At 40.3% G+C, this 18,603-nt stretch overlaps 1 protein-coding gene across 1 annotated transcript in view; it reads right to left on the bottom strand.

Moving 5' to 3' along the window:
• The window catches only part of LOC126291714 (symplekin-like), a 135,145-nt gene that overhangs the window by 49,099 nt on the left and 67,443 nt on the right, over nucleotides 1-18,603 (bottom strand). The window contains exon 13 of the mRNA XM_049985370.1: nucleotides 10,175-10,370. Within this exon, the coding sequence (XP_049841327.1) occupies nucleotides 10,175-10,370 (196 nt within the window). The remainder of the gene's footprint in view (nucleotides 1-10,174; nucleotides 10,371-18,603) is intronic.

Genomic DNA, 18,603 nt, shown 5'->3' with positions numbered 1-18,603 from the left:
GACTGGTGACGGTTGGTCTTGTCTTTCTCCCTCAGAGGCGGTGATTTATCCGGAAGGTCTGGGGGAACATTAGCTGGTTCCTGGCTTTCTGGTTCCTCCAATTGGAAGTTCAATCCTTGAGAGCATAATCTCTACCGGTGAGGGAGAGAGCTCGCTGATGGGTAGGTTTAATCGCCACTTTCTTCGACTTTGAACTACTTTTTGAAGACTTTTTCCTTTTTTACGGAAGGAGTTGGTTGCTTGGGTTGAGGGGACAGCTAGTAGGCTTCTGACGGTGGGCAGTGGTATGTGGCTTAGGTGGTAAGCTCATCGCTGATGGCTTCCGAATGATTTCCGTTTCAAATGTAGCATTTCTTCCACAGATACACCAACAAGTGCATATGCTCACACTTTAATCTGTGGTCTGTGTTTGTGAGGAGGTATCACACTTGGCAATTGGCTTCTTAAAGGCTGATGCAAAAGAAGTAGCAAAAACCAGAGGTTGCATAGCTTTGAACTCTTTCGTACCTTTACCATAGCGTATGCACCTCGAGTTTCAACTATTGTATTTTCCTTTCCTTACACTTTCTGCTCCATACTGTGTGACCTCCGGAGCAGTTTATACACTTCGGAGGAAATGTACAAGAACTGTCTGATTCACAAGCTGAGCCTCCACAATTTGCACCCGTAACCTTCCCACTACATCCCATGGTGGTATGGTCAAATCTTTCACACCTGAAGTATCGCATTGGGTTAGGAACGAACAGGTGAACATTAAGATGGACACAGCCTGTACGGATATGTTAAGATAATTCTGGATTACTAAACGTTTCAATAAATGTTGCAGATTTTTCCAATGCACCATTGACTCTCTTCATACAGTTCTGCACTTTCGGGACACCCTAATTTCTCCATCCTTCACCAAACTCTGTGGGGTTCATCTTCATTATATCAGAGCAGGTAATCAAGCCTTTACCAAAGTTAAGGGTGTTATGCACCTCCGCCTTGACTGTGTAGTCATCTAAGGCTTTACATCCCAGAAGCTTAGATACTTGGGTCAATAAGCAGTATCAACAAGAAGTGTTCTGTTATGAAGTTGGTTGATAATTTTAAGAGACCTAGCAATACCCTCCAATGCCTGGTGAATAAACAAAGGGGTGGCCTTCTCAAAGGCTCCCCTATTCTCTTGATTACAAAAAAGGTGTATGGCACGCAAATTCCTTGTTACTGCAATTCTGAGACTACTTCTAAGGAGGACTGACAAAGCGCTCTCTATGAGTGGGCGTAAGTACTACACCCATCCCACCAGCAACAATAGTTTGATGAGACTGTTTCATAGGGATGACTGTTTTACTTCAACAGCCATTCACCTCATCAGCTTGTAGCACACTTTGAGGTTCAGGGTTTTTGTATAGAGGCATGTATCTTCTTCGCGGTCCAGGCGGTAAAGCCAAGGCCACCATTATCTGAAACACACAACATCCCACTGCCGCACCGTAAAGTGGCCGCTGAAGCATGCCCGGAGCTTACAATAACAGAGGACTGGTGGTGGCAGTTAGCAGTTCCCTGCTCCGGAAGCCAGGGTCGCCAAGCCCACATGCAGCAAATGTATGCTGAGCCCCTGGGGGTGTGGCCAGAATGCTAGTGCTCGAAAGCTAGTGCGAATGTCGTTTTCTGTGATCCATGCATCAATCTGTTATAGGTGAGCGGTTGCCTTTTCTTATTTTATGTGATGATGATGAGGTCCCATTTTCCGAGGAGCGTAGGGGACGATGCGGGAGACCTGCACCGCTGTACTAGGCAAGGTCCTTGCGCAGGTGGTTTGCCATCGCCTTCCACCAACTGTAATGGGGGTGAACGATGATGATGACGATGATGATGATGATGATGATGATGATGACGACACAACAATACCCAGTCATCTCGAGGTAGGAAAAATCCCTGACGTCACTGGGCATCGAACCCGGGACCCTGTGTGTGGTTAGCGATACGCTACCGCAAGAGCACGAGCTGCGGACTTACTTTATGTACAACAAAATTTTTTAATTCTTCAGATGTTTCTGGCTTTTCATACTTATCACTGATAAACTCATACAAAGTTAACTGTTTTATTGCATAAGGCTTCTAGCATTTCTCTAGTTACTGCAACATGTCAAGGATGCTTTTTCCCTTTAATTCCTCAACAGCTTTACTGAATTCTTCTCCAAGTATTTTGGGTGCAAGTTTACCTTATGATGTGTCTGCAGCCTCAGCAATTAACTAATAATTAATTCCAAGCCCTTTATACCAAGTAAATGTGTATGTATAGCCGTGCTGCGTTAATTCGTTATTGTATGTAATACACAGGTCAACCCTGGTTTTCACCGAGTCCTCTTGTGCCTTTCATTCTTAAAAATGTCTGAACTGGATGGTAGGTTTTTTCCCTTCACATTCTCTCATCACATTTCCTTCATTTTTATCACTGTTCCTCAATTTATACTTCCTTAGGTTTCATTTTAGTTTTTACTACAACATTTTAGCCACTCAACCTGCTTCACCTCTGTCACTCTTGGAGTTTCTGAACAGCTTTCTTTCCTCAATCAGCTCAACGGAACCGTGTATCCATGAAATCCTAGTGGTGTTGGCATTTGCTCTGAAGTTTCTATAGTCCTATTTTTCAGTCTGTTCTATTAGGCATGTATTGTATTGACATTCTGGAGTAGTCGGGTGTTCTGCCGGATGTTCGTGTCAAACTTGCACAATATTTCGACAGTGTGCCTCACTGTCTTCCTCAGCTACGTCAATGACACCTTTGTCATCTGCCCCCCCGGAAAGGAGGAGCTGGACAACTTCCTGGAGCACCTGAACTCACGCCATCCCAATATTAAGTTTACGATGGAACTGGAGAAGGATGGTCTACTTCTTTTCCTGGATGTGCTGGTTAAGAGGAAGGCAGACGGTACCTTTGGGCATAGTGTGTATCGCAAGCCCACACATACGGATTTGTATCTACAAGCAAACAGTTGTCACCATCCAGCACAAGAGAATGGTGTGCTCAAAACTCTTATCCATCGGGCACAGACGCTCTCTGATTCTGACAGTCTGATAACAGAGATGGCACACTTGCGGTCAGTATTCAACAGGAATGGATATTCTGCCAGAGACATCCAGAAGGCGTTTCACTCAGTAAGTGCAGCAAAGGAACCAGCGGAGGAACAGGAAGAGGAAGAGGCCAAGAGGGTGGCATACCTCCCAGATGCAGGGCCAGTATCTGCCAAAATCAGCAGAATTTTGGCCAAACACAACATCAAGAGCATATTCTGCCCACCCACGAAGATCGGTGCACTATTGGGCAATACTAAGGACGACCTGGGACTACAGAGGCCAGGAATTTACAGCATACCATGCCAGTGTGGGTTGGCATACATAGGCCAGACCACCAGGACGGTTCAAATCAGGTGCAAGGAACACCAAAGGCACACCAGATTGGGACAAGCTACGAAGTCAGCAGTGGCTGAACACTGCCTAGAACTTGGCCACGCCATGGACTACAACAACACCAGAATAGTAACACAGACGCCGAGATTCTGGGACAGTGTCATAAAAGAATCCATTGAGATTAAGATCAGTGAAAACCTCATCAACCGTGACACTGGATATCAACTTAGTGCTGCATGGAACCCAGCGCTGGAGCTTGTAAAATCTCAACGAAAAACGACTGGGAGAGCACCTAGCAGGTTGCAGACAGAGCGCCCAGCGCGGTGCAGACGGCGGAGGCAGCGCCAGCCGCGGCGCAGACGGCGGAGGGAGCGCCAGCCGCGACGCGGACGGTGGAGGGAGCGCCTGCCGCGGCGCGGACGGCAGAGGGAGCGCCTGCCGCGGCGCGGACGGCGGCGGGATCGCCTGCCGCGGCGCGGACGGCGGCGGGATCGCCTGCCGCGGCGTGGACGGCGGAGGGAGCGCCTGCCGCGGCGCGGATGGCGGAGGGAGCGCCAGGCGCCAACCAGACACACCCTCTCGGGAATGGACCAATCACAGAGCAGAGGACTCGGCGCGGACCGCACATGGAACGCTTAACACCTAGGCATAAATACTGGACGCGTTCCAAACAGGGACAAGTCCCAGGAAGCACCTGAGGAAGACAGTGAGACACACTGTCGAAATATTGTGCAAGTTTGACACGAACATCTGGCAGAACACCCGACTACTCCAGAATGTCAGCATTTCGCCGGGAAAGCATGAAATCATACATGTATTGTATTGGTTGCCAATTTATTCAATCTCTACTGTATATAATTTTTAATTTCTATTCTGGAATTCTCATTCATAAGTATGGTCATGCTATGTCTCAGCCTGGACTTGGTTCTTCTTATTTTCTTCTCATACAAGATTGGCTTTCATGCACATGGGGCTGTGGTCACACAAACCATCAGCACCAGGCTACGTCTTACACTGTTTGATTAGGCTGTTCTACAAAAATGTAATCAATTTGGTATCTGCCTATAATCCTGATGCAACACATCTTTTCTCCACAATCCTGACACAACCAATCTTTTTCCCAATCCAAATTTACCAAATACTGTACTGCCTTCCAGTCACCAATAATAAAAATATTCCCTTTGTCCTGTACCATTACTACCTCTAACTGCTTACATATTTTCTCTGCTTCTTTGTCTGCTGGTCCAGTAGTTGGGATGTAAACTTTAATAGTATTCAGGAGAACAAGCTAAATCTCCAGTTTTACCAAGACTATTCTATCACTGCACTGAAAATAATACTTTATTTACTTGCCAAACACTCTTGTTAGTCTCATTATTCTGGTTTTTAATATCTTCAGAAAATTACTTTGTAGTCATTGCTCTGAAGATCTACATCCACAGGCATTGTCATTTCACTCAGACCCATCATATCAACAAGCAATCCCTTCATTTGCATTTTACAGTTATCAAGCTTTCCCAAATATCTCAATGACCCCACATACCACACACTAATAGTATCTCAACAGTCCCTTCCTTGGTTGCAGTCTCCATCTAATAATCTGATTGAACAACTGAGCTTACTGGACAAAATATTTGCCTCCCAATTAAAAGAGCACAATGGTGCTTTGCAGCACTGTGGATAGTGTACAAGTGATACATAGTGGTTACACGACCTTTCACCACTGATACAGAACATGACAGCAAAGTGTTGTGTACATGCGACTCAATTGTATAGAACTGGCACAGCAAGATGGTTGAATGTAACAGAATGGGAGAAAGAAAATACCATTTGTTGCCGTATCAATACAGACTGTATAATGCGTGTTTAAGGACTGGTACAGCATTTTCAGCCAGATAACACTGAGTAAGAGCAGCGTCGGTGTGAAAATACCCTAACCAACAGGGCACAGAGGCAAGTCTCATACCTTGTCAATGACTATCTGCTTCAAGCCAAACTGAAATTGTTGATATCAGAGTACGCAGGTCCATTTCAACCAGTTTCTAAGCAAAGTTCAGGCAGGAATTTGGATCCAATACACATTTGGAGTGTAGTACCTCACAAAGACCACATCTCACAGTGACACACACACACACACACACACACACACACACACACACACACACACTGAGATTATGAAAGTCACAGGATAGTAATTTGCACATTTACATATGGTACCCCACAGTATAAAAGGGAACTGCATTGGCGAAGCTGTCATTTACGCTCATGTGATTCACATGAAAAGCTTTCCGATGCGATTATGGCGGCACAATGGGAATTAATAGACTTTGAACGCAGAATGGTAGTCAGAGCTACACGCATTGGGCATTTCATTTTGGAAATTGTTTGGGAATCGATATTCCAAGACCCATATTGTCAAGAGTGTGCTGAAAATAGCAATTTTCAACCATTACCTCTCACCACAGAAGTACAGTGGCTGACGACCCCCACTTAACGACCAAGAGCAGCAGTGTTTGCATGAAGTTGTCAGTGCTAACAGACTAGTTACACTGCATGAAATAACCACAGAAATCAATGTAGGACGCACGAAGAACGTATGCGTTAGGACAGTATGGTGAAATTTGGTGTTAACAGTATATGACAGACTATCAACCCAAGTGCCTTTGCTAACAGCACAACATTGCCTGCAGTGAATCTCCTTGGCTTGTGATGATATCAGTTGGTCCCTATACTACTGGAAAACTGTGGCCTGGTTAGATGAGTTCTAATTTAAATTGGTAAAAGCTGATGGTAGGGTTTGAGTGTGGTGTGGACCTCATAAAGCCTTGGATCCAAGCTGATAAGGTGCTGTGCAAGCTGGCAGTGGCTCCCTAATGGTGTGAGCTGTGTTTACAGAATGGACTGGGTCCATTGGTACAACTGAATCGATCACTGACTGGAAATGGTCATGTTCAGCTACTTTGAGACTATTTGCAGCCACTCGTGGACTTCAATTTGTCATTGGACCACAATTGTTTGTGACTGATTTGAACAACATTCTGAACAATTCAAGCAAATGATCTGGCCTCCCAGATCAAACAACATGCATCCCGTAGAACATTTTTGGAATATAATCGAGAGGTCAGTTCGTGCACAAGATCCTGCACCAGCGACACTTTCGCAATTATGGATGATTATAGAGGTAACGTGGCATAATCTTCCTGCAGGGTACTTCTAATTGACTTACTGAATCCATGCCACATCGAGTTGGTGCACTCTGACAGACAAAAGGAGGTCCAACTTGATATTAGGAGATATTCCACGACTATTATCACCTCAGTGCTCCGTGTGAAGTTGCACTTCTTCAATGTGCTCAACAATACAGAAACTGCACTAGCTGACTGACAGCATCTAATTTGATCCGACGAATCACAACTTGGCCTCGTTTCATTTTATGCAAGGTGTCGAGTGAACGATAGCCCGATAAGACATTTAAACCGTAGTGTGTAGAGGCTATAGTTAAGACTGGAGGTGGTTCTGTGATGTTTTGGGGTGTTTTCCATACCATGATTTGGGCCCACTCTTTCAGTTTACTGTTAACACTATTTTTATTCAGTATTCTCAGCAACTACCTGTTGCCCCCCCTTTTTTCATGCCTTCACAAGTATGCTGTCGATGATCTCAACTTCTACGCTGGCAACAGTTGCACTCACAGGGGAGTGCACACTTTTCACAATTTTAAGAACACACTGACATCCATCACACCTACAATATTGAAACGGCAGGTCTTAATTCCATACAAAACGTGAGGCTATTTGGAACTGCAAGCGAAATGTAGCAATCAAAATCTCCACCGTTTGGTAGTACTACATGATCTAATAATTGACAAGTTGTTCCAGCCGAATAAAACATACCTGAAGAAATTTTTGAATTGACTTTCTCGCCAAACTGTGGCTGGAGGCAATGTTGCACAGTAATATCATGTTATCTCCTGTGGGATGAACCATTTTTATTTTCATTTTTTCTTTGGTCTGATTATTTTACTTGCTTAATATTTTGTTCTTGGAAAGGTACATTCAATGCATAAATGAGCAAAGGAATCTAAGGATGTGATTCCTGTTGCCTAACTTGATGCAGAGATAAGACCAGTGGAGCCATCACTTGACAGTTTCTCATTTCCTGTTCTCAAGTGAAGCCTCCACGTCGCTACTGCCACTTCCTTCCTACACTGCTGCTCTAGTCATCAATAATATCACACCACAACTCGTCCAAATTTCCAGCCATCGCCATCCTTCACAAAGAAATTCGATGCTAAGGACTTTGGTCCACAGAGCTTTAACACTTTTGGACAAGGACAGAATTACAACACCTCCATATATTGTTATATTGTTCCAAAGATCCGATTCTTAGAACATCAAATTTAACTAATGATGCAGACAAAATCGAGAACCCTTGCTCTCTTCAACGAAGATAAAAGGTATTCTTTGCAACATTATACATAATCTCAGTCTCCAAAGCAAGATGTGTACTGCATTTCAGGTTAATGTGTTACATAGTGCAGATTATTGGAACAGTTAATGAGAGATGCACGAGACATCACTGACACAACCAACTATAACAACCAAGCCCATCAGCTGTCACTGAGCACTACTTCAAAATAATCACAGAATGGATTACGATGAGACCAGTACTGTGGTACAAACACAAAGTTTCTGGAACAACATTATTAAGGAAAGCAGTAAAGCACTTGACTGGAAATCAAGAGTTCATGGGATCAAATCCTGGTCAGACCTTGGATTTTTCAATCTGCATTTTAATCTAGCCTTCACCTCTCAACAATGTAAAGAGTCACCAGTTCTGATTTCACATTAAATTTTATGACCCCTTTCCCCAGTTGGATAACAGAGATAGGTTAGTGACACACAAGTTGCCAAAGTCCCATCCAATTGAAAGGCTTGCACCAGGCCAGTGAGCCACATAAAATTACAATAAGTAGTCTATTGAAGTAAGGGTGTCATAATACTTGACAATCAGGGATGGTAGTTCAATTTGAACAAGGCTTGGGGTTCCAGCACTCACTCTCTTAAGATCCCACTGCCATTTCATCCACCACAGTTGTAAAATAGATGAAGAATGTGTGTTACATGAAATGTCAGTGGAAGCTCTGAAAAAGGAAAGAGCATCAAAGGGTGTAGTGGGCACCAGGAATCAAACTGGATATAAATAGTAGTGTGAGCTCAACAACGGTTCACATACTCATAGGAGACTAAGCAGCAGGTACACATAACAACAAAACTCACAGCACTGAAGAGGACAGCTGGGTCAGTTGTCAAAATATTGTGCATAAAATGCCAACAACAACTTGGCAGAATGATTAGAAGCACACCATTCTTCGACAGCATCAAGAAAACAGGAGAGATCACATTAATATGAGAGTCAAACTATTGACAGTCATGTTCCAACACATCATTGTGGATATCAGTGACCACATTAATTATCCTTCCTTGAGAATCTCAAATTATGTGACAACAGAAGCAGGAACACGTGATCTCTGACATAACCCCATTAGAAGAAATCACATGGAATTAAGTCAGGTGATCTCGGGGGCCACTGATCGAGAGGAATGTAACAATGGCAAATCAGTTCCAATCCAACACTGAGGCAGTTCTTCACTGAGGTAATCAAAAACACCTGGGAAAAAAAAGTGTGGTGAAGTACTGTCTTGTTGCAGCAGTCTCTACTGTGTTACTGTAATTGTGGCATAAGCCATTGTTGCAGCATGTCCAGGTACACAAAACTAACAACAGTTTTCTATGCAAACTTTAAGAAGATATGGCATGTAAGACGCGAACTTTAGGTGAATCACAAATGCATTCCACGATCCTGTGTGAATGTCCTCTGGCTCAAAGACGCATGTTATGACAATTCGTCTTTCTTGACAAACAAAATGTGGCTTCAACACTGAAAACCAACTGCTGTGAAAAACTGCCTTTCTTCAGCAGCCACTGCAAGTCAATGCAGAAATCAGAACAAAGCCCATTGTCCAGAATAGCCAGTGCATGGAACAACTGTGGCAGGTATGGTTTTACAAGTAGACATTTGAGCAGATAGTCAACTGGGGTTATTTGCAGTGTCTTCTCACACATACATCTGTTTCTTCACACTCCTGATCAAGAATTCCTGCACTTGCACTGCCTCATCTGCTGCCGGTCCCTGCTGCCCTGTTTTCTTTTCGAATCACATAGGCAGCCAATCTCGTGGAGTGTTTCGTACCACCCATGTACAGTTTTGTCTGTTGGAGCTTTCATCTGATATTTGGTATTTAATCACTGAACTGTCACAACTGTTTCACATTTAGCAAATTCGAGGACATCAAATGCTTGTATTGCTCCATTACATGCTGTTTTCCGACATGCCTAGTGCATTCTGAAACTACGCTACAGCACATATTACAAATTTAAACTCCAAGAGATGCTCCATCCAATGACTTGTCGTTTTCCTGTACATCCATTTTCGTTCTGAACCCCCAGGGCACAATGCCATAGACAGTGGCGACGTATTCTACGTGTGAATTAATTCTTCTGGCATAGTGCAACAAAACTGGAGCTGGACTGGTAAATTTTGATTTTTTATTTTTACTAATTAAGACTAGCCACGACTTTACGGCACATCACTCAATTCATTTAAACATACAAGCGGTGTGTAGACCTCAATGTAAGCTATAGACGAGATCAGGTTGCTCAGATTTTAAATTCATTTCTGCAGATGCAGGTGATTCGTGAAATGACATGATACAAACCTCTGGCTCCTCGTGGGCTGTGTGCATGAGGAGAGCATTCAGGAAGACAATTTTCCTCGGAGGCCGACGCACGACCAGCTCCTGGAGCAGGGAAATGCCGGCCGCGGCGCGGCTCCGGTCACCGCAGATCCTCCGCAGAATGTCTACTGCCTCATCCGTCACCAGTGGAGCCTCGAGGAACAGCCGGAATAACAACCTGTGCATTTCATTGGTCCTATTATATACATAAGCAGCTTGTGTGTCAGTTACTGGGCAAGGCAGCTTGTAAACAAGGTATCAGATATGTACAGATCAAGTCAAGATGACAATATGAGGGTTGTTTAGTACGTAATGCAATACTTTTTTCTCAAAGCAGTCAGTTTTAGTCATGATATAAATACACCATGTTGTTCCCCAATTCATAAAACTATTTTTCAACATAATATCTGTTTAATTATATCACCTTATGCTCCCTTAGTGTGAAGCCCCTATGATGTCATGGTACCACCCCTATGGCCTGTTTCTCAGCCTGGTTCTTCGTGCAGCAATAACTTCTCCAACATTGCTGTGGTTCTCCCCACAGAGTCCATTCTTCAGAAGGCCACAGAGAAGGAAATTGAATGATGTGAGATCCATGATGTAGTGCAGATGAGGAAGAGCAGTCCATTGTAGTTTAGTGATCTTTTGGGTGCACAGACTTGTGTATCATGGAGAAAGAGAACATTCACATATGTGTTACAACGAACACACTATAATCATTTCTTTAATTTACTAAGACTTCGGAGTTAATCATTTTACCCTGATGGAGATCCTTCAGAGCCTAAGGATGATGTAGCCTTGACTTTATCAGCTGGGGGCGTGGTTTTGAGCTACTGTTCCTACAAAAGAGAATGTGTGCTACCATGCCATTTACTTCCATTTTCTTTCAGTTTCAAAGAGGTAAATCTACACTTCATTGTCTGTGACAATGTTTAAAAAGAAATCATCGCACCCAACCTCTAGGAGAGGCACTGATGATTCTTTTTTCCTCTTTATGATTTTCTATTGAAATTCAACAAACCCAACGTGTACAAACCTTTGAATATGTTAACGATGGACAAGTTTCAGCCCTATGAACAAAGATGTCAAGATGAGCACTGAATTGGTTGGTTGTTTTCTGTGGATGAATCGGTTTTCCTGTTCAGTGTCAACATGAATTCTGTTGAACCTGTATTAAGTGCTAACAGAAAAGAAAATTAACAGGAAATGTTACCCACTAGGGAAGTGGGGCCTCCCAGACAAGATCTGTTGCCTGAGAAAGCGAGAAAGTCAAATAAGAGTAACTACAAGTGAACATTTAACAAAGAAGTGTGCAATAAGCATTAGCTGTTGTGTGGATACACTGTCAGAATTCCTGATTGTCAGCCAGGAAGTTGATTCATTAAACAACAGCTGAATCAGAGATCTTGTACATTTGTTCGAGGAAAAAACTAAATAAATAAACAAACACCACGAAAACTTCCACTTACACAAAAATGTGAAATGGACAATAGCAAAAGTTTATGTTGTTCTTGCCATAAACTGTACTTTATTATGTACAAAACAACAAAATTCCACAAAACCATTCTTCCTTTTCCTCAGACAAGTTATGCATATTATTATTATTATTATTATTATTATTATTATTATTTACATTCGTATTGGCCAACTAGTATAACATTAACAACTTCAGTTCCTCTTCTTCCTTTGTTGTTGTTTCCTATTTTTCCAGTACTCCCTCATTTTCTCCTGATGAAGTCTCTTCCTTTCTTATGTCCATGTTGTTCCCGATTTTTTATTTCTCTTGCTTTGAAAAACGTTCCAAATTTAGTATTTTATTTTTAAAACGGTTTCTTTCTGTTATTTCTGATTCTTTTATGATGTTCCTTTCTAGATTTTTCCTTACTTCTGTAATCCATGTTATTGTCGATTTCTTCTTCCAGAAATATAGGAGTATTTGTTTTGTTAATCTATTTCCATCCCTTCGGTAAAGGTGTCCGAAAAAGGTTAACCAGCCTTTGGCCATTACTTCAGATATTTTCTCTATATTTTTGTAGATCTCCTCATTACTTCTTATTTTCCAACCATCTGCAGTTTTTAGGGCACCCATTATTTTTCTAATAATCCTTTCCAGTACCTCTAGTCTGTCCATCTTATAATTCATCGGTAGGCATTCAGATCCATAAAAACTTTCTGGTCGTACAACTGTGGTGTAGTGTTTTAGTTTTGTTTTTCTAGATATAAATTTCTTGTTGTAAATATTTTTGGTCAAACCATATGCTCTTTCCATTTTATTAATTTTTACAGCTATTGCAGATTATTCTAGTCCATTCTGTTGTATAGTCTCAACAAGATATTTAAATTTATTTACTTGCTCTATTTTACCTATTTGTGTTTCTATGAATTTTGGCACATTTTTTATATTTGTCATGAATTTAGTTTTTTCAGCTGAAATTTTGAGACTAGTTCTGTTTGCTATTTTTTCCAGATGGTTTATCTGAATAACTGCTTCTGCCAGGTTTTCTGAAAGTATAGCAAAATTATCCGCTAAAGCCAAGCAGTTTACCTTAATTCTATTTGTTTTCTTTCCCAGAGTTATTGGTTCAATTTTGTGATTTTTTAGCTCCGAATTCCAGATCCTTACAATTTTTTCTAGAATACAATGAAACAGTAAAGGTGATAAACTATCACCTTCTCTAACACCAGTTTTTATTTTAAATGGCTGAGACACTTCTCACATAAATTTGACTTAAGATATTGTACCTGTTAGTGTTTCACGAATTATATTTGCTAATTTTGATTTAACACCAAATTCTCTAATGACCTTATCTATTGTTTCTCTGTCTATACAATCAAATGCTTTCTTGAAATCTATAAATGACACTAGTATTGGTTTGTTGGTTAACATTCTATGGCGAATTAGTAACTAATTAGAAAAAGTTAAAAATTTTTTCTGCACAGGATCTTTCCTTTCAAAAACCACCCTGATATTCTCCCAGTTTTTTGTCTAAAGTATCTACCACTCTGTTCAGGAGAATTTTTGATAATATTTTGTATGCCACTGGCAGAAGTGACACTCCTCTGTAATTATTGACATTTTGTTTCTCTCCCTTTTTATGTAGCAAGTGGATTAATGCTGTTTTACATTCGACTGGAATCTTTTCTGTTTTCCAAATGTTCTCAGGAAGCAGTTGTAGATCCTTTATGATTTCTGGTTCTGACCACTTCAATAATTCTACTGTAATGGAGTCTTCACCATATGCTTGATTGTTTTTGAGTGTTTTGATGGCTTCATGAATTTCTAACTTCGTTGGTGGGAAATCTTCCTCTAGATTTTGAGGTGTCACTGGAAATTCCAATTTATCTGTTGGAACTCGACAGGTTAACAATTTTTCAAAAAAATTTGCTAAAATTTCACAATATTCTTTGTTATTAAATCCCATTTTACCATTTTCATCTTTGAAACTAATACTTGGTGCCTGATATCTTTTAAGAATGTGTTTAAGTTTGGTAAAAATTTCTAGTATAATTCTTGGTAAAATTTTCTTCTATTTCAATAAGCCGAGAATTTTCAAAGTTTCTTTTGATTTTTTGGATTACTTTTTATATTTTTTTTCCTCTGTTGCCTGAATTGTTCAAGGTCTTCCTATTTTCTTGAACATCTTCCTTTTTGAGCTGTTTGTATTAGTGCTTCTTCACACTCCTCTTTCCATCATGTCTTATCTTTTATTCTTGGCCAGTTATTATTATTATTATTATTATTATTATTATTACTAACAGCAGCCGAGGTTGTATAAATTTTTTTATAATCATTACTGTTATACAGCAGTTGCTATTAATTTTACATACTGATGTTGTCGTTTTAGTCTTCAGTCCTGAGACTGGTTTGAGGCAGCTCTCCAAGCTACTCTATCCTGTGCAAACTGCTTCTTCTCCCAGTGCTTACTGCAGCCTACATCCTTCTGAATCTGTTTAGTGTATTCGTCTCTTGGACTAACTCTACGATTTTTACCCTCCACGCTGCCCTCCAATGCTGAATTTGTGATCCCTTGATGCCTCACAACATGTCCTACCAACCGATCTCTTCTTCTAGTCAAGTTGTGCCACAAACTCCTCTTCTCCCCAATTCTATTCAATACCTCCTCATTTGTTATGTGATCTACACATCTAATCTTCAGCATTCTCCTGTAGCACCACATTTCGAAAGCTTCTATTCTCTTCTTGACCAAACTATTTAGCGTCCATGTTTCACTTCCATACATGGCTACACTCCATACAAATACTTCCAGAAATGACTTCCTAACACTTAAATTTATACTTGATGTCAACAAATTTATCTTCTTCAGAAACACTTTCCTTGCCACTGCCAGTCTACGTTTTATATCCTCTCTACTTCGACCATCATCAGTTACTTTGCTCCCCAAATAACAAAACTCCTTTACTACTTTAAGTGTCTCATTTCCTAATCTAATTCCCTCAGCATCACCCGTGTTAACTTGACTACATTCCATTATCCTCGTTTTGCTTTTGTTGATGTTCATCTTATTATCCTTCTTTCAAGACACTGTCCATTCCGTTCAACTGCTCTTCCAAGTCCTTTGCTGTCTGTGACAGAATTACAATGTCATCGGCGAACCTCAAACTTTTTATATTTCTCCATGGATTTTAATACCGACTCCTTTATTGCTTGGTCAATATACAGATTGAATAACATTGGGGAGAGCTTCTCCCCCACACACTGATATTTATTTAAATTTAAAAATTTATGCATATCCAGAATGCATACCTATGAGCTGCCACTGGTTATAGCACTGCCATCTGATGGAGTTACTAGAAATGACACACCAAGGAAACATTTGAGGGTGTTTAAACAGCATTAAAAAAATTTTAAAATCAAAATTGGTTGAGGAAAAAATCTGTTGCATTACTTACTGAACATCCTTCATACATGTAATACCTCATTAACATATTCTACCTTTCTATGCACACAAAATTAAAGTACTACATTAGCTACGAATATATATAATTTCTCTACAGATAGAAGTTTATGCCGTATAAAGACTGTAACAGATGAGCATAGGTATACAATTACAGTTGCCATTGTATAATACACTTCAATTCATAATTTTAAAGTTAGTAATTTTTTGCTGGATTATACTAGGGCTATGTTGGAAACAAGTTCTGTTAATTTCCAAAAAAATCCAGCAGATAAAGATGGGTTTTAAGACATACAAATTTGAAGTTACAACTATCAATTATTTTCTATATTACTTCTCCCTACATTAAAGCACTCATAATACTGAGGAACAAGTTTTACAATAACATCCTTTTACAATTTTGCCACCTACGTGTGTTTTGGTGCTCCTTTAATGCTCCTTTAATGCCTCATTATCTTCAAACTGCTGTGTGTCTAGCCATTCTGATTTACTGTAGTGTCTCCTTCCATAACATCCATATGGAGTACTCCATTTCTGTTTCAAAAACAAGTTATCAGGTTTTGTGCAGGAAATTTGTGGTGGCATTTTGCAGGCTTATGTGGCCCAACTGCAGCAATTGATTTTGTCTCTCCTGATTGACGTTTGCAACCTTTATTTCATCCCATCACAATATGATCAACGAATTCGTCTTCTTCCCCATGAACCTATCAGGAACATTAATGTGTCTCCCAACCTCTTCATTTTGCAGAGATAAGTCAGAAGCTTTGGGATCCCATCACAAACAAAATTTGTGATAGCCAAAATTATCAGTCACAAGTTTGTACAACACTGTCCACAATATCTAAGAGAAAGCAACTGATGAGTTTACAGTCATGAGCTCATGATTTTCTCCAATTCTGTTATCAACCTTTGCAATATGTTCATTCCTCAAAGCAGATGGTTGCCCACTTTTTCAATGTGAATGACTATCCAACCTTCCTGAAAAATCTCACCACTTCTGTACAGCACTATCACCCACAGTTTTCTTGCCATATACTCCAAAAAGTTCATTATGAATGTGTACCAATTTTAAATTTTGTGCATACAAAGTAAATTGCAGCACATAATTCACAGGTGACAAAATTTTCGGTGCTAGCAGCCATTTTGTTACCACACATAAAACAACTCAAAAACCTTTCCGTGGCACTGCCTTATTCATACTGTCATGCAATGCCTAGAACACTCCACTACCTCCACTCCTCTTTGCTCCAGACAGCTTCAGAACTTATTTTGCTACCAGTTCTTGCAATAAAGGTAACAATTCATCGAATAGTTGGTTCAGTATGTCATCAGTAGGCACATGAACAAAACTGAGAATGTTGCTAACTTTCAGACAAATCCATCTAAGGTTACCTGAAGGATGATCCAACTGGAAGCTAGCAATATTGTAAGTCTCTTTTAAGTGCCCACTAATGATTCTGAGGGCAGGGTTATGTCAACCAGAAATGAAAGACTGTATGTAAAAAGACAACACACATTTTGAACAGCTAGCACCATTGCACAAGTGAAGAAACCAACATCAACCATTACTAACAGTGAAATAGAACATAATAATGGGTGAGCAAGTTGTACTAAGTCTGTCCATCTGTTTTATCACAGTGAGAGCAGTATTACAGACAGAATTTAAGCAAAAACATCCACCTCCATCTATAAAGTCACTCGCTATTTTCACCTGAGAAGAAGTTCCTTCACAAAACTTTCTCAAAGACTGGAAGTGCATCTGGAATTTGCTTTATATTTCATTGGATGACCAATACCCAGGCAACATTCTGCAATTGCAGATCTGCACAGCCCTTTTAAGCATGTATGAGGTTTAGGATCTATATACTGGTCCTCCCTGGTCCTGAGGAACTGAACCAATATATGAAGCGTCACAACTGCACAGGACATGGTAGAGACCCACATTACGTAAACTGAGATCACCCATTTCAGATCACAAAGAACCTTAATTCATAACTGAGTCAAGAGTAAGAAGAACCACCAGCTGCAGTGGGCTGGGTGTGCCCATCTCAAGCCAACACATAAGGCAATTTTGTAAATCATCTCCACAGCAATGCCTCAGGATTGTTGCAGCAATATTAAACGGCTACTGGTTACACCTGCTGCCATTAGCACTACACAGGTGAGAACTGGCAATGGTGCTGCTAACAGTCAGGGGTCTGATCCACAGACCGTAAAAGAACCCCAATCTTGGATGGTAATCAACACAAACGACACTGCATTTCCAAACAACACAGCCAAAGCTGTTGGAAATTCTACATGTGTAAGGTACAAAAAAGCTGTAGGCTTTGGTGCTACCTCGTCGTCCTCATCACTCATTCAATTTATGGTCAGTGTGATGCCTCTAAATAGTGGAAAAAATAATTACACCGATAATGCTTAACAAAAAATATTTTTCACAAGTATTGTACTGAAACTTTAGATTTCTTGGTGACATATAAAGATTCCATGAAATACTATATAAAGGAAAGCCGCCAGAGTCTCTCTCTCTCTTTGATCACTTGTCTTTCTTATCTTATTGCTTAGCTCTTGTGTTGTCTTGCGCTCATTGCTCTGTATGTCATTCAATGTATAGAGGCTCGCTGTCTCTTCATGTAACTTGAATTATCATTAAATAATAGTTTTCAGAGTTGAATTTTAAAAATTTATTTTTGCTTTGGAACTGAAACCTTTTCCTCCCCTTACCATTTACATAAATGTGGCCAATGCTTTGTACGGGTGGAAGCTTATGTGGTATTTCAATGTAATTCCAAAAGTGGCTTAAAATTACTTTTAACTTCTTGCACACTACATTCCGAACAACCTGCACGTTAAAGTTATTCACAAAATCTGAATTTCAGTTAACACAGCACAGTTATCTTTGATTGCTGAAAATCTATCTTTACGTAAAACCACACTAGCAGAAGTTTGGATCAACTCTGATTCGGGCCTGACAAAGTAATATTTCCGAATTTAAAAAAAATTCAATTTATTTTGAGCCAGAAAGCAAATATTTAATAGCCATCCCAGAGATAATTTTTGTAGCAGTAAAATACTCCCGTATCTATGATGATATATGATAATTTCTACCATTGTGATACTTTCACTTTATGTAAAGGATATATTTGATGTGAAAATTCCGCTATCAAGTGTAGGAAGAGAAATTCATAATAATAAAAGGTATTTATTTGTGCTATCCTAATAATTGTTTAGAGAGATATTTTCTCAATTTCCCATAGTAAAATCACTCAAGTCACAAGAAAACAAGGGTAGGGTCTGGTTGGTCTGGTTTATTGGCTAACAGCATGACACTTCTCCTATTTGTCCTTCACTATACCCAGTCTGACGAAAGGTAACATCGAGCTGAAAAACCTTCTGGGTCTGATATGATAAATCAAGGTATGAAGTACTATTTCACGCTGAGCTGGGTGCTGACAATTACTAGCCTGTATACACAAATCAGTGTGGGTTTGCTTC

Source organism: Schistocerca gregaria, chromosome 9 (genome assembly GCF_023897955.1).
Source record: "Schistocerca gregaria isolate iqSchGreg1 chromosome 9, iqSchGreg1.2, whole genome shotgun sequence".
Taxonomy (NCBI): Eukaryota; Metazoa; Arthropoda; class Insecta; order Orthoptera; family Acrididae; genus Schistocerca; species Schistocerca gregaria.
The sequence above is the reverse complement of the archived record's forward strand: the minus strand, read 5'-3'. Positions and strand labels throughout refer to the sequence as shown.